This window comes from Salmo trutta, chromosome 24 (genome assembly GCF_901001165.1).
Source record: "Salmo trutta chromosome 24, fSalTru1.1, whole genome shotgun sequence".
NCBI classification, from domain to species: Eukaryota; Metazoa; Chordata; class Actinopteri; order Salmoniformes; family Salmonidae; genus Salmo; species Salmo trutta.
The window spans coordinates 25,439,213-25,456,658 of NC_042980.1; the positions used below are offsets into that span (position 1 = coordinate 25,439,213).

The following is a 17,446-nucleotide window of genomic DNA, read 5'->3' on the forward strand; positions in this document are numbered from 1 at the left end:
TGGATCTGCCAACCTTCAAACACCAGCTCACAGCATTGATGATATGTCAGCATCATCCGTTTATATTGCATTCTCTTCATTGGTCTCACTCAATACTTTTGATAATCTGATTTACACACGCACACGCACATGCACACGTGGAACCACACACACACACACACACACACACACACACACACACACACACACACACACACACACACACACACACACACACACACACACACACTCTCACACACACACACACACACACACACACACACACACACACACACACACACACACACACACACACACACACACACAAACACTGCAGACACTACACATCCTACTAAAGATCAAAGGGGGTCTGGAAACTTGTAATCCATCCTTAGACTATAATCTCCTCTATTCTTGGGGCAATTCCAGTTTTTTTTTCTGTTTTTATTGGCTCTTCAAAACAACAAAGGAATTTGAAATCGACTCCCTATCAATGCACGTATAAACCTCTCTAGCTCTCATAGCCGAACCCATAACACAGAAAGTTGTAAAGTCGTTTCGTTTCGACATTTTAACCTTCAGTAGTGAAACATTGTGATGTGGAGAGAAAGAGTGTGATCGTTGTACTGAAGGTCAAGGGGAATTAGAATGTAGATAGTAAGACCTTGACACTAAAGCCTGGTTATGACACCAGATACAACTCTGTGTGGGCTCAGGTATACATATATGTTACAGATAGACATGTCTTTGTCTCCAGCTCCCCAGCTTACCCCATTACCATGTCTCCTCTCCTGATCAGCTTCTACTGACTGTTTGGTGTTTTTATGCTAACCTAGAACGACAGCAAAGAGGGAGGGAAAGAGAGCGAGAGAGAGGGAGGTGTGGCGGAAGAGGCTTTCATGGTTCAGTTTGTCGCCCAGAGAGGAGAAACCTGATCAAAAGACAGTGAAGTGGTTCATATTACTGATAGATATTACTTATTTTACAATATTACTGACTTATTTTACAATATTACTGACTTATTTTACAATATTACTGACTAATTTTACAATATTACTGACTAATTTTACAACATGTGTTACAATTCCTATTGAGTAAGTGAGAGTGCGAGTGAGTGATTGAGTGATGGAGGGAAGGGTAGCAAAGGGCAGTTGATGGAGAGTCAGAGAGAGTACCAGCCCACTGGGCACACACTGGTCGACTCAATGTTGTTTCCTCGTCATTTCAATGAGATTACGTTGAACCAACGTGGAATAGACGTTGAATTGACATCTGTGCCCAGTGGGAGGGAGGGATGGATGGATGAAGAGAGGGAGGGATGAAGAGAGGGAGGGATGAAGAGAGGAAGGGAGCTAGAGATGTCAGAGAGAGCGTCAGTCTTAAATATAATTGCTCTTAACTGAAGTGGAACAGAGACAAAGGACGCCATTCAGCACTCATCCAGCCTCACTCTGCAATTACCAAGCAGTCAATTAAGCCCTCCAAAACACAGCTAGCACTAATATAGCAGCAGAGTTTCTAGCTAGTAGCTGTTGTCGCTGACTCTGTCCCCTACAGCAGTCATTAATAAGACAACTCTTGTACAGTGCATTAAGGACACAAAACAGTAGAGTTGAACAGTGTCACTCTGTTGAAATCATCATAGCCTTAAGCATGCCAGTGCTTAAAAGAGGAGCTAGTAAGATGGTTGGTTTGATCATAATATCTCTGCTTTGGAAAGTATTTGACTGGATAATTTACCCCCATGTCGTCCACAGGTCAGAAGTGTCACGTCTCCTGTAATGGTCGCTGCTGGGGCCCAAAGGAGGACCAGTGTCAGACCTGTGAGTACCTCCCTGCAGTCTCTCTCTCTCTCTCTCTTTCTCTCTCACTCTCTCTTTCGTTCGCTTTCTTTCTCCCCTGCCTCTCACCCACGACAGGCAGCACAGGAGTGCACTTTAACACTGCCAGCATAATTAGCTATGGCCCTGTGGCCCTCCCACAGACTCTTCTATTCTCTCTCTCTCTCTCTCTCTCTCTCTCTCTCTCTCTCTCTCTCTCTCTCTCTCTCTCTCACACACTCTCTTTTTTCTCTCTCTCTCTCTCTCTCTCTCTCACACACTCTCTTTTTTCCCTCTCTCTCGCTCTCTCTCACTCTCCTCTCCCTCGCTCTCTATCTTCTTTTCCCCGTTGTCTCCTCCTCCGGCTCATGCCCCATCTCGCCCTCCTTCACAATACCAGATTTTAAATCCTTGCCTCCTCAGGCTTAAACAACTGTGATTTCCCCTGCTACCCACTCCAATGACTGCCCTGCGTTAAGTCAAACTGTTAAACAACACACCGTCTGTTGCCTCACCTGTGAGCCAGTATGAAGATAGCTGTGGTGTGTGAGAGGTAACCTGGGTTAGCTGTGCTGAGTAAGCACATAGGACTGACCATCACAAACACTCACGCACGCACATGCACACACACACAGACACACACATGCACACACACACTACCACTCAGCAGCACTCAGCCCAGAGGGGTGTCTCTCTCTATGTCTGCGGGAGGGCGGTACGACATGGGGCTAATAGCTGCACAGCGGTTAGCTTCTTAGATATACAGTACTGCTAGTATTCTTAGATATACAGTACTGGTAGTATATTATGTCTGATATATTACTACGCCTTAGTCTCCTGCTGTGAAGGGATGTGTATTATGTACCCTCTCCATACCATCGTGGACACGCACATGCTTAAGATGATAGGGCTTGACACACACACAGTCCCTTTCTAACAGGAGAAGGTGTGCTGTAACAGTCCTGTAGTAAAACACCAGTATGGTTGAGTTGAGGAAGAAGTCAAACTGCCTGTAAGTTCCCTCTTCTGTCTCTAATTAATCACTCTCATGTCCTGTCTGAGTACTTCTGCCTCAGCCTGCTGTCTGTCTGTCTGTCTGTCTGTCTGTCTGTCTGTCTGTCTGTCTGTCTGTCTGTCTGTCTGTCTGTCTGTCTGTCTGTCTGTCTGTCTGTCTGTCTGTCTGTCTGTCTGTCTGTCTGTCTGTCTGTCTGTCTGTCTGTCTGTCTGTCTGTCTGTTTATCCCAGGCCCCCATATGCTTCTGTCACTGTACTGTACATGTCTTTCATTTCTCTCCATCTGTGGTATTCTCTCTTTTTACCCAGATTGTTCCATGTATTTCCCCTATTCTCTTTACTTTATGTATTTCTATCCCTCCATCCCCTCATCTCCTGTCTTTTTTCTCTCATTTTACTGTCTCTTTCCATCACACTCATTCTCTCTATATATATCTCTCTCTCTCTCTCTCTCTCTCTCTCTCTCTGTGTGTGTGTCTAATATTGTCACTGTTGTGTTCCCTGGCGTGCTGTCTGTGTGCTCTGCAGCTTGATCTCATTAAGATAATCAGTATGAACTCCTTCACCCAGTGACTAGTTAACAGCACGTCATCTCTCCTCACAAGATAACACTGCGTGTTTGCTCTCTTTTTGCCCTGAATCCCTCCATCATATTTTCGCATAATATGTATGTGGGGGACTACGTCCCTCTATCTCCATCCCTCCATCCCTCCCCTTCTCTCCATCTTCTTCCATCTTTCCATCTACCGATGCATGCCTCTTCCTCCATCTCTCCATCCCTCTTCATCTCACTCTATCCCTCTCCTTCTCCTTCAATCCCTTTCCTTCGTTCTCCATCCCCCTCCTTCTCCCTCCATCCCTCTTCTCTCCCTCTATCCCTCTCCTTCTTTCCCGTTGATAGGGCTGGAGCATACTATGGCGCTGTGTGAGAAACTGCTAGACAAAGGACTCTCAGTATAACACTCTCACGTCAAGTACTGAATACAGAACGCCCTCATCAATATCAACCGCTGGCTGGCTGTATTATCTCCTGACATGCAGGTGCCTAAACAGGCTCCCTGGTCTACAGAACAGCCAGACACACACGCACCCACGCGCACACTCTCTCCCCTGACTCCACCGAGCCTACGACTGTGCCCCTCCAGAAACATGGGCCTCTGCTGCTCTATAAAAACAGACAGCTAGGCAACGTTGATATAAGATTCAGCGCTGTGACGGATGCCCCTGTCAGCAGCCTGTTCAAATTGAAGATATTCAGCATACTTTATGAGATTGATGACTTTTTATTTGTGGTGGCTGCCTGGTATTTTTAAGTGGATAGTATTTTTAAGGCAAATAGATCAATGGCTGTGTGGCGTGTGAGTGTGCTTTCGTTCATCAATGTGCATGTGTGGTGCCTCCTGATGAGGTCATTTGTTAAACAAAATGTACTTTTGTTAAGTAGGCCATTTCATTGTACTAACGGTGGCGAGAGGCGCATGGCAGGTGTAATGGAATGCATTGATGATACGTTAGTGAGGTGAGGAGAGGAGGACAAGGGGGAGAGGAAGGGGAGGGGTTGAGTGAGAAGTGGAGTACAAGAGGGCAGGAGGAGGATGAGGTGAGGAATATGGGCAGACCAGACGGGCCAGTCTCACTGTGACAAGGTATCACCATCACCACCAACCCAAAGGGCCAGCACAATAAAGTGCTGTGCTCTACTCAGCAAGACATATTCCACAAGTATTTGTGCAATTACACAAATGGATAAATTGACAATGTCATATAGCTACTTATAAAGGCAAGCACACACCCACGCATGCGCACCAACATTCACACAGAAACACACACACACACACACACACACACACACACACACACACACACACACACACACACACACACACACACACACACACACACACACACACACACTGGAAGGTAAACCTCAGCTCGGGCGTCAGCGCGGCCTCTGAGGAAAAAATGCTTATCTGTTAAACGTCACCCTGTATTCAGCTGTAGCTGTCAACTTGTGATGCGGGTGGTGAGGCAGAGGCATACCACACACACACACACACACACAGGCGTACCCATCAGTCCATCAGCAACCCATCAAGCCCATATGGCTGGACATCAACAGGACTGGTGAATGGAGTTGGAGGAGAATGAGAACAGGGCTGGCGGTGGAAGCAGCACATTCAGGAGAGACAGCTGATAGCCGTTTCAATCACACTGTCAATGACAGACAGGAAACATAGAAATTCAGCTCCATACAGCACCACAGACTGGCAGACTGTCATATGAACATCAGTCTAACAGCAGGGTATCTCTCCAAAATACTCTTTACTCAGCTAAACTCCCTATAGCCTTAGCTGAAGTCTATCGGTCTGTTTCCTGGACACAGAGGAAGCCTTGTCATATGGACTGAAATGCATGTTCAATGGATAATCCCCATTGAGAATGCATTTTTCGACCAGGCCTAGGCTTAATAAACAATATGTGTGACTTCATTCTGCAGGAAAAAAGTCAACATGATAGATTTAACTTTATGGAGGCGATTTTTTCCACAAGCACTCTGTTTCCTTGTTTTGATTCTAGTCAAAGTAATGCTTCTGTGATGGGAACCTGTTATATTGTGTTCTGATGCCCTTTCCCTTGTGTCTTTGTCCAGTGACTAAAACAGTGTGTGCTGAGCAGTGTGACGGTCGCTGTTTCGGACCCTGGGTCAGTAACTGCTGCCATCGTGAGTGTGCAGGAGGATGCTCCGGACCCAAGGATACGGACTGCTTCGTATGTACACACACGCACTTACACGCAGGAGCATGCACACACACACTCATCCACCTGCGTGTGGACACAGACATGCATGCACGCACACACACACACACACACACATACACTTTATAAAGCTTATCGTAACAAAAGAGAAAACTCTCCTTTCAATCACCTGTTGCCATGGTGAACAGTCTCAAACCGTCAAAGACAGAGTTTTTGATTGTAGACCAGCAAGTCTATTTCTTTCTGTTCTCTTCTTTTTCTCTTCTTTAGTACATCAGAGCTTTTATCTTATCTGTGAACTTTTGTGTGAATGTGAGGTTATTTCCATTAGAGGCTGTTCATACTTCCATAGAGAAGTCGCTCCTGACACAGAATCCCCCTGTTTAAACTGTCTACTTCCCAAAGTCACCGTATTCCCTCTGTAGTGCAATCCTTCTGATCAGAACCCATAGGGCTCTGGCCAAAAGTAGTTCACCACATATGTAATAGGGTGCCACTTGGGACACAACCATTGTTCTTTGTGGGAAAGATTACGTTCAAATCAAATTTTCTCCCACAAAGCCTTGTGCTGTGCCCACCTCCCTTTCTTTGTTACTCTCTCTCTCTAATGTCAAGAATGTGCAAAGCTGTCATCAAGGTAAAGTGTGGCTATTTGAAGAATCTCAAATTGTTACGCTCGTTGATGGAAGGATTGAACCAAGGTGCAGCGTGGTTGGCGTACATCTTAATTTATTAAATGAACACCGAAAAAAAAATACAAACGAAACGTAACGTTAGTAGGGATAAACAGCACAGTACCAAAAACAAGATCCCACAAACAACAGGTGGGAAAAGGCTGCCTAAATATGATCCCCAATCAGAGACAACGATAGACAGCTGCCTCTGATTGGGAACCATATCAGGCCAACCTAGAAATAAAGAAACTAGAATGCCCACCCTAGTCACACCCCGACCTAACCAAAATAGAGAATAAAGGATCTCCAAGGTCAGAGCGTGACACAAATGTTAAATATAATTTGATTTGTTTAACACTTTATTGGTTACTAAATGATTCCATATGTGCTATTTCATTGTTTTGTTGTCTTCATTATTATTCTACAATGTAGAAAATAGTAAATAGAAAGAAAAACCCTTGAATGAGTAGGTGTTCTAAAACTTTTGACCGGTAGTGTATATTTTTTCTCTCTCTCTTTTCTCTCTCTTCTATCATCTCGCTCTCTTTCTCTCTTTCTCTCTCTCTTTCTCCCTCTCTTTATCCATTTATCCTTTCTGGATCTAACTTATTTCCAGAGTTTATTGTGTTATGTTTCATGATGTATTGGGCTCTCCTTTCTGTTTAATTAGATACTGGGAGTTCTAACGATTGATATTACTTTTTCAACTGGATTCGAATCAATGGTTTTCATGTTATTCACACCTGAGCTATCTTCAGAGTGGAAAAACACTCTGGGGCTGCATCCCAAATGGCACCCTATCCATCCCCTAACTAGTTCTCTGTCTTTAACCAAAGCCCTATCAAAGGTAGTGTGCTACATAGGGAATAGGATGCCATTTGTCACCCATTAAGTCTGTGTATGTGTTTAACAGTCTTTGTGTTTACAGCTTCATACCAGTTACTTGATCATGTGCTTGCTTGGAGAGCATAGGGCTGCCTGTGACAAAAACAATCTTTAATGACTGTTATTTAGCTGGAAACAGCAATGTGCTAACTGTGTTTCCATGAGCACCCAGCACTAATATGTGTGTTTGTGTGTGTGCGTTTCATCTACAGGCTTGCACCAACTTCAACGACAGCGGAGCATGTGTGACCCAGTGCCCCCAGCCCCATGTGTACAACCCCACCACCTTCCAGCTGGAAAGCAACCCCAGAGCCAAGTACACCTACGGAGCCTTCTGCGTCAAGAAGTGCCCACGTAAGGAATGACACACACACAACAACATACAGTACACATACTTTTGTGAAATAAGGGGACATAAAACATCTGTTTTACCAGTGGAAGCAAAATAGCCCCATACCATCAAAAATCCCAACATATTTTGATATTACTGGTGTGGCCAAAGAGCTTTTTTTTCATGTCATCTGACCAATGCACCAGTTCCAATCCGAGTGCCACTGCCTTTTAGCAAACTCCAGGCGTTTACATTTCATTGTTGTCTGATGAAAGTCTCTTATCTCCAAACAAATATTACCATATTTTGCCATTAATGAACAAACAATTATGTATTTTCAAATAGCAATTATCTATGATCTATTATCTATTTTAAATACATTTTCTTGGTCTTAGAGTCATTAAATATTCAGAGTACATTTGGGGGAGTTACTGTTTTCAATACATGTAAAAAATAAATAAATAGGAAAACTCAAAAAATGTAGTTATGACTTGTTGGATGATATGAATATAGTTATCTTTGGCCACGCACACCAATGCATGTCCAGAAAATAATCCCATACCTATAGTAAAATATGGTGTGGATCTGTGATGTTATGGGGCTATTTTTCTTCCACTGGTCCTGGGGCCCTTGTTACGGTCAACAGCATCATGAACTTTACCCAGTACCAGGATATTTTGGCCAAAAACATGGTTGCCTCTGCCAGGTGGCTGAAACTTGGCCACAAGACAATAACTCCAAGCACACATCAAAATCCACAAAGAAATGGTTAATAGGCCACAAAATCAACATTTTGCAATGGCCATCTCAGTGTTCGGACTTGAAACCCATTGAAAACTATGGTTTGAATTGAAGAGGGCAGCCCATAAGCGCAGAAGGAAGGATATCAAGGATCTGGAAGGATTCTGTATGGATAAATGGTCTAAGATCCATTCCAATGTGTTCTCCAACTCATAAAACATTTAGAAAAAGGCTCAGTGCTGTTACCCTCGCAAGGTGAGGTGTTCATCGGTATTGAAAACTGGGGTGTCAATAATTTTGATGTTTTTCTTAACAAACAAAATGTCTTTCTCTGAGCAATTGTATAGTTTTTTTTTGTTGCATACAATATAGCTCATTATTTGAATTGTTTATTTTCTACAGTAATTTTTGCTTTATCAAGGGTGTCTATAATTTCGGATCCCACTGTACATACCAAATACCCTGAAGATAAACCGCTCTGTCATATTCTGAACATATAACACACACCGACATACAAACACTCTCCTTGCCATAGACACTGAACCGCCACAGTTCAGAAGGACACCATTCAAACAGCCTAGGCCTTGAAACATCATAACTAGCTGAGCAGAGCAGGCTGGTCCTGCTCATGAACTACCAAGGGCCTCAGGATATTGATTCATTAACTCAACCCTCCTGTTTTTAAGTCTGAACTTTTTTTCCAGAAGAACACAGAAAGAAACTTCTTTGGTCATCTCTACTTAGCACCCTCTTCACATCTCCCCTTCATCCTCCCTTTCCTTTAAAGAATCCATTTCCTCCATTGATTTAAATGACCTGTCTCTCCCTGCTCTTCTCCTTTCCTCTCCTCTCCTCTCTCTGCTCGGTGCTGATTTAAATAGCCAGGATGAGTGGGTGTTTTGTACAGATTTCAAGACACTGTTGGGAGTTATTTTGGCTCACATGCCAGATACAACCCTACAAAGAGGATGGGGTACTGGGAGGGCAGGGTAGCAGGCAGGGATGGGAGGGAGGGAGAGGGGAATGGGTGCAGAGTGAGGGAGAAGAAACGTACATAATTAACACGTTTCTTTTAGCAATGGAGTCCTTTTGTGGTCTTTTGAAGAGGGGCGTGTGCCCGGCACTCTGCTAGGCACTGCGCTAGACGCTCTGATCTGTAACTCTGGCTTTCTGCTTGACGCTCTGCTAGCCTTTCTACCCTATTCCCTAATGCACTACTGTAGACCAGGCCACTGTTATTCTGGAGATGGCCTGCCACAAGGACCCATGCAATTTAGGTGTCCATCTCTAAGCCTGAGGCTGCGAGCAAAGCATTCATTTGATGTGTCTGTGTGTCCCTAAACTCTTCCTTCCTCAGTTCAGACTATCAGATATCATGCCAGCCAAAGCAGTAGAGCAAACACGGTCTGACCTGGAGAGAACAATAAAACAAGATAACGAGGACAAGGAACATCTTTAATCAGATGAGTCATCTTCAGTAGAACAGCAGCAGTGGAAACGTTTCACTACTATTCACTGCCTTCAAGTCTCAGATGCATAAAGCCGACGTTCATTTACAGTAAAGCTCCATGGCAGTCAGTCATACAGTTGTACTTGTCCCTTCATAAATCAATACCTGAGTGTGAGAGTCTGTTATCATGCAATTGATCTGACACATACCATGGTTAACTCTGCGTATGCTGTTCCAGATAACTTTGTGGTGGACCACAGCTCCTGTGTGAGGGCTTGTCCCAGCAACAAGATGGAAGTAGAAAATGACCGCATCAAGATGTGCATCGCCTGCACTGACATCTGTCCAAAAGGTACCCTAATCCTGCACTGTCCTGGGCCTTATCCTGCTGTCATTCACATCCAGTATATTCGTCTGGTTGATTGGATGTAGTTGTGGTTGTGCTGTGTTTGTGGTTGTGTATGTGGTTGTGTATGGCTTACCCACTGCTCCAACCTCTACAACATCTGTGTGTCTTTTGGTGACTGTCTGTTCCATGTGAGTGTACTGGATGCATTTTGAAGTGGTTGGAATGAACATTTGTGGACATTTTGAGCAAGTCATCTTTTCTCCTTCTTCATCTTCATCTCCTTGTCTGTTTTAGCCTGTGATGGTATAGGTACAGCCAGTCTGCAGTCAGCCCAGACTGTGGACTCCAGCAACATAGACAAGTTTACCAACTGTACCAAGATCAATGGAAACCTGGTCTTCCTCATCACTGGCATTAAAGGGTGAGAGCAGAACACACACACCTTCACCAACACACCTTCACCAACACACCTTCACCAACACACCTTCACCAACACACGCACACACTAAAATATGCACACACTCACGCATGCATACACACACACACACGCACACACACACACACACACACACACACACACACACACACACACACACACACACACACACACACACACACACACACACACACACACACACACATTGGCAGTAGAATGGCCTTACTGAAGAGCTCAGTGACTTTCAAAGTGACTTTCAACCTTTCCAACAAAACAGTTTGTCACACTGTTGCTGCCCCGGTCAACTGTAAGTGCTGTTATTGTGAAGTGGAAATGTCTAGGAGCAACAATGGCTCAGCCACGAAGTGGCAGGCCACACAAGATCACAAAACGGGACCGCCAAATGCTGAAGCATGTCGTGCGTAAAAATAGTCTGTTTCAACACTCACTACCAGATTCTAAACTGTTCTGGAAGCAATGTCAGCACAGGAACTGTTCGTCGGGAGCTTCATGAAATGGGTTTCCATGGCCGAGCACCCGAACACAAGCCTAATATCACCATGCACAATGCCAAGTGTCGGCTGGAGTGGTGTAAAGCTCGCTGCCATTGGACTCTGGAGCAGTGGAAACACGTTCTCTGGAGTGATGAATCATGCTTTACCATCTGACAGTCTGGCGGACTAATCTGGGTTTGGTGGATGCCAGGACAACCCAATGAATAGTGCCTGTAAAACTGTAAAGTTTTGTGGAGGAGGAATAATGGTCTGGGGTTGTTTTTCATGATTTGAGCTATGCCCTTTAGTTCCAGTGAAGGGAAATGTTAACGCTACAGCATACAATGACATTCTAGAAGATTCTGTGCTTCCAACTTTGTGCCAACAGTTTGGGGAAGGCCCTTTCCTGTTTCAGCATGACAATGCCCCCGTGCACAAAGCCAGGTCCATACAGAAATGTTTTGTTGATATTTGTGTGGAAGAACTTGACTGCCCTGTACAGAGCCCTGACCTCAACCTTATCGAACACCTTTGTGATGAATTGGAACTCTGACTGTGAGCCAGGCCTAATCGCCCAACATCATTCCCCGCAGCAATGTTACAACATCTAGTGGGAAGCTTTCCCAGAAGACTGGAGGCTGTTATAGCAGCGAAAGGGGGACCAACTCCATAATAATGCCAATGATTTTAGAATGAGATGTTCGACGAGCAGGTGTCCACATACTTTTGGTAATGTAGTGTACCTTCTGTTCCCAAAAACACAACTCCCCCTCGAATCTGTGTTTCCTGTAACGACACAAAAGCCAAGGCCCTTGCAAAGCGATGGAAACAGCTACTTCTACAGTGCCAACAGAAAGTATTCACAACCCTTAACTTTGTACACATTTTATTGTGTTACAGCCTGAATTAAAAATGTATTAAATTGAGATGTTGTTTCACTGGCCTACACACAATACCCCATAATGTCAAAGTGGAATTATGTTTTTAGAATTTTTTACAATTGAATTAAAAATGAAAATCTGAAATATATTGAGTTAATAAGTATTCAACCCCTTTGTTATGACAAGCCTAAATAAATTCTGCTAAACAAGCCACATAATACGTTTCATGGACTCACTCTTTGTGCAATTAATAGTGTTTAACATGATTTTTGAATGACTACCTGATTTGTGTAGCCCACACACAATTATCTGTAAAGTCGAGCAGTGAATTTCAGACACAGATACAACCACAAAGACCAGGGAGGTTTTCCAATGCATCGCAAAGGTGGGGACATATTGATATATGGGTAAAAAAACATTGAATATCTCTTTGAGCATGGTGAAGTTATTAATTACACTTTGGATGGTGTATCACTACAAAGATAAAGGCGTCCTTCCGAACTCAGTTGCCAGAGAGGAAGTAAATCGCTCCATGCTGCCAAAGGTGACATTAAGAGCTAAATGGCTGTGATAGAAGAAAACTGAGGATGGATCAGCAACATTGTAGTTATTCCACAATACTAACCTAAATGACAGAGTGAAAAGAAGGAAGCCTGTACAGAATAAAAAATACTCTAAAACATGCATCCTGTTTGCAGTAGGGGACTACAGTAAAGTGCAATAAAAATTGCAAAGAAATTAACTTCATGTCCTGATTACAAAGTGTTATGTTTGGGGAAAATCCAACATCAAATCCAACAACACATCACTGAGTACCACTCTTCATATTTTCAAGCATGGTGGTGGCTGCATCATGTTATGGGTATGGTAGTCATGTTATGGGGAGTTTTTTTTATAAAAATAAACAGAATAGAACTAAGCACAGGCACAATCCTAGAGGAGAACCCTGTTCTCTGCTTTCCAACAGACACTGGGAGACAAATTCACCTTTCAGAAGGACAATAGTAACACTGGAGTTTCTTACCAAGACGACAGCGAATGTTGGCCAAGTTTCAGTTTTGACTTAAATCAGTTTGAAATTCTACGGCAAGACTTTAAAATGTCTGTCTAGCAATGATCAACAACCAACTTGACAGAGCTTGAAAATGTAAAAAAAGAATAATGTGCTAATCCAGGTGTTCAAAGCTTTTAGAGACTTACCCAGAAAATAATTCCTGTCAAAGGTGATTCTAACATGTATTGACCCAGGGGTGTGAATACTTATGTAAATTAGATATTCTGTATTTTGTTTTCAATACATTTGCAAACATTTCTAAAAACATATTTTCATTTTGTCATTATGGGGTTTAGCACTTAGTTATATTGTGTGGTGAAAAAATCAATTTAATCCATTTTGAGTTCAGACTGTAACACAATTTTTTTTGAAAAAGTCAAGGGGTATAAATACTTTCTGAATGCACTGTAGATCTCAGAGTGGGTGATGTCAACGATGGACTTTACTGGCGCACATATAGCTATCCAGCTAGACATTCCACATTGGTTACATAAACACCAGAGTGTTTGTGGTCAGTTCCATTTCAATTCACTCAATTCAAATTGACTGAATTGACATGGAATTGACCCAACCCTGCTAACCAGGTAAATTGAGAGACTCCCTCAGGTACTTAGTAATAACAGCACATATAATGGCTTCGGTGCCTAAGAGTAAACAGTACCTTACTGGTATAGCACAATGCATAGAGTATTATGTCCTTGTTATGGGGGTCAGCATGTTCAATATTATTCCATCTGCAATCCAGGCTCATGTCAGCCATCTTAGCAGGCTGTTGCTAGTTGTGTACAGTATACACAGTGGAAGAGTGGGTGTACCACAGTACAGTGACTGCAGCGCCTGAGACCATGAAATCCCTCCAGCTATTCCTCTAAACAGAGCCAGAGGAGCACTGAGGAGCACAGTGGAGCACTGAGGAGCACAGTGGAGCACAGCGTGCCTCCCTGCAATACAGAATAAACGCTTGTTATGTGTGTGACGTGACAGCTTTATGTTTATATTTGTCTCTCTTTAAGTCTGTTTCTCTCTCTTTCTCTCGCTCTCTCACTCTCTTTCTCTTTCTCTCTCCCTTTCCACTCTCTCTCCTCCTCTCATCCTGCTTCCTTTCTCTCTTCATCTCTCTCTTTCTTGCTCTCTCTTCCTCTGTCTCCTCTCTTCCTCTCTCTCTCTCTCTCTCTCTCTCTCTCTCTCTCATCCTCCTCTCTCACAGGGATGTGTACCACAACATTGAGGCTCTGGACCCAGAGAAACTGAATGTGTTTCGGACTGTTAGGGAGATTACAGGTGAGAAACATCAAAATAAATATATTTTCTTAACACGTATTTTACCTTTATTTCTACAGGTAAGTCAATTGATAAGAACAAAGATCCAATGGAAATTTCCGATACTGTTCTTCTCTTCTCATGCTTGGTTGAATATACACTGAGTATGCAAAACATTAGGAACACATTCCTAATATTGAGTTGCACCCCCTCCCCATTTTGACCTCAGAACAGCCTCAATTCATTGGGGCATAGACTCCACAAGGTGTCGAACGCGTTCTACAGGGATGCTGGCCCATGTTGACTCCAATGCTTCCCACAGTTGTGTCAAGTTAGCTGGATGTCCTTTGGGTGGAGGACCATTCTTGATACACACAGGAAACTGTTGAGCGTGAAAAACCCAGCAGCGTTGCAGTTCATGACACAAACCGGTGTACCTTCAACATACTACCATTCCCCGTTCAAAGGCACTTAAATATTTTGTCTTGCCCATTGACCGTCTGAATGACACACATGCACAATCCGTGTCTCAATTGTCTCAGGGCTAAAAAAATCCTTCTTTAACCTGTCTCCTCCCCTTCATCACTGATTGATGTGGATTTAACAAGTGACATCAATAAGGGATCACAGCTTTCACCTGGTCAGTTTATGTCATGGAAAGAGCAGGTGTTCTTAATGTTTTGTATACTCAGTGTACATATCATGTAGACCGACTGGTCAGCCCCTATCCAAGCATCTTTCAATTATTCTTCATCATTTGGTTTTCCCCTCATCAAATTTGCATGGTGTCCCTTCTCTTACGCTTTCACTCAGTACAGAGGGGGCTTGTGTGTGTTTGCTGGTGCCCACCAGAGACCGTAGACCAAAGACAGACAGGCTGAATGAGTATGATGAATACAAGATGAGATGAGGGTCTTCCTATCTCTTCCATCTCTTCCCTCTCCCATGGGGACCTAGAACTCCCAGTTTCAAATTGCCACAGTTTCCCAGCTCTACGTGTGTGTGTGTGTGTGTGTGTGTGTGTGTGTGTGTGTGTGTGTGTGTGTGTGTGTGTGTGTGTGTGTGTGTGTGTGTGTGTGTGTGTGTGTGTGTGTGTGTGTGTGTGCGCGCATGTGAAAGTGCGTGGGTGTATGTGTGTGCGTGCATGTGAAAGTGCGTGGGTGTATGTGTGTGTATAAATTCATGTAGAGTGAATTCCCCTTTCCTCAACCTGATCTCATTCTTTCACTTCGGAATTTGCCGTAATTGGATGAACTTCGATTTTTGACCAATTAATCACACGTGGTTAAAACAGAAACAACTCAAAGGGTTAAGTTTAGCTATTAATTCTGAGTGGTTAAGGTTAGGGCAATGGTTTGGGTAAGGCTTAAAACAAAATAATTAAAAACAATGCACTGTTTCCACTAAGTATCATCAAGTACTCTCCCTCCTTGATAGAGAAGTGTGAACTGACATGGTCAGTGGTCTAAGCAGCGTGCTCTGGCTCTGAGCCTCTTGAGTTCCAGTGCTGTGCCATTGTTTTGTTCGTTTGTTTTTGGTAAGCGCCGACGAAGGCATATATCGACATCCTCTGGACCTTTTGAAACGTACGGAATCAACGTCTCTTTCCTACAGTGTCACCCACCCCCTTATCCCTTCATTCCTGTGACAGGAGGCGAGCTGGTACAGCCAATGTGTGCCTCCCAATTGATACAGCCAATGTGTGCCTCCCAAAGTAGTGCACTATATAGGGAATAGACTGCCATTTGGGACACAACCGGTGAGACAGGAGCTGCCTTTACTCTGTAGCCCCGTGGTCATGCATGCATGACACCCCGTGTCACCCGTCACCTCTAAGAGCTGTCAGTGCTGTGACTTCTCCACCGAGCCATCAACTCCATCACACACACACACACACACACACACCACACACACACACACACACACACACACACACACACACACACACACACACACACACACACACACACACACACACACACACACAGGCATCGATGCACACACACGCACACACAAACACGTCACCCCTTCTGCTCCGACGTAGGGATTACGATCTCTGAATGCTATAGCTCTCAGATGGACAGTCAGTCTAGGAGGTAACCATCTCACCCTACATCTCTTCCCCTGCCAAGTATTCTTCCAAAACATAGCCCTTGTTTTTTTCTACTTCTAAGAGGTCAGGCCAGGCCTATCTATAGAGTACGGTCAGTCTGCCATCCACTGAAGCAATTCAGCATAAGTGAGGTTCCCAGTACATGGATTTGACTGTAATCATTGATGCTTTCTATCTCTTAACCTTTGGTCTGTTGCATGTGGCTCTCCTCTCTGTGAGGCAATCCTGGGTAATTTGCTTTTCGCATGGATGCGCCAGTAACGTGGCTCTCAGTGAACCTAAATCCCCACTCTACTCTTCTCTAGCGGTTCTTGCCTGCTTCTAGCCTGCTCCTGACTCTCTCCTTTCACCAGGCATTTACTGCTACAGCCCACAGAGAGAGAGACAAAGAGAGAGGGGGTCGTGGGGAGATAGAGAGATGAGTGTGGAGAGGGAGATAGAAGAAGAGAGGAGTGAGAAGAAAAAGAAATAGAGGATAATAAACTGAGGAGAGATGGAATAAGGAGGACAACACATACAGTGAGACCTGAACTCCCTATAGACTACAGTCAAGCTGGATGCAGGAGCCCATTGGGGCCTGTTGTACCCTGTCTTACCTATTGATTAATGGCTAATGCTGCTGTTAGCCTAATGCTGTTAGCACAGGGAGGAAGGAAGGTACTCATCAGGCCCTCGTTAGCACCATTAGCAAGATGAAGCGATGAAGCACCCTCCACCTCTCCTCTCTTCCCACCTCTCTTCTCCATCTCTCCTCTCAGAAAAAAACTAACAGCCACTTAAGGAGAGACCATTGGAGAGGTGTAAAGAGAGAGAGTGAGGCAGAGAGAGAGAGACTGACCATCGTAGAGGTGTAGAGATGAGAAGGAGGAGGAGGAGGAGGAAGAAGAAGAGGAGGGGGAAATAGTGGTGGAAAGTAATACACCGTAAAGGGAATAGGTTGTCATTGGGATGCAACCCTATCAGTTAAAGGCCCTGAACTTCAGATCACACTGCAGCTTCAGCTACTATGATGTCAGAGGACATGTTTCTCTCTATGTCAGTGAATGTGTCCTTCATCCATAACTAACACTCATGTTATACAATACAATATACGATTTATTTTATAAGTCTCTGGATAGTGATTTGTTTATGTCTCAAATAGTATATTTATTGCCATTTTATATTGGAGGTTGCATCCATGAATGCTAATGGCATGGAAAGCAGTTGTG

General features: G+C 43.9%; 1 protein-coding gene across 1 annotated transcript in view; it reads left to right on the forward strand.

The window, feature by feature from the left end:
- Positions 1–17,446, forward strand: part of LOC115160978 (receptor tyrosine-protein kinase erbB-4) — a gene marked incomplete in the record, with an annotated part of 167,370 nt that overhangs the window by 49,182 nt on the left and 100,742 nt on the right. The window contains 6 exon segments of the mRNA XM_029711599.1: positions 1,737–1,802; positions 5,464–5,582; positions 7,342–7,483; positions 9,890–10,003; positions 10,295–10,421; positions 14,073–14,146. Of these exon segments, the coding sequence (XP_029567459.1) occupies positions 1,737–1,802; positions 5,464–5,582; positions 7,342–7,483; positions 9,890–10,003; positions 10,295–10,421; positions 14,073–14,146 (642 nt within the window).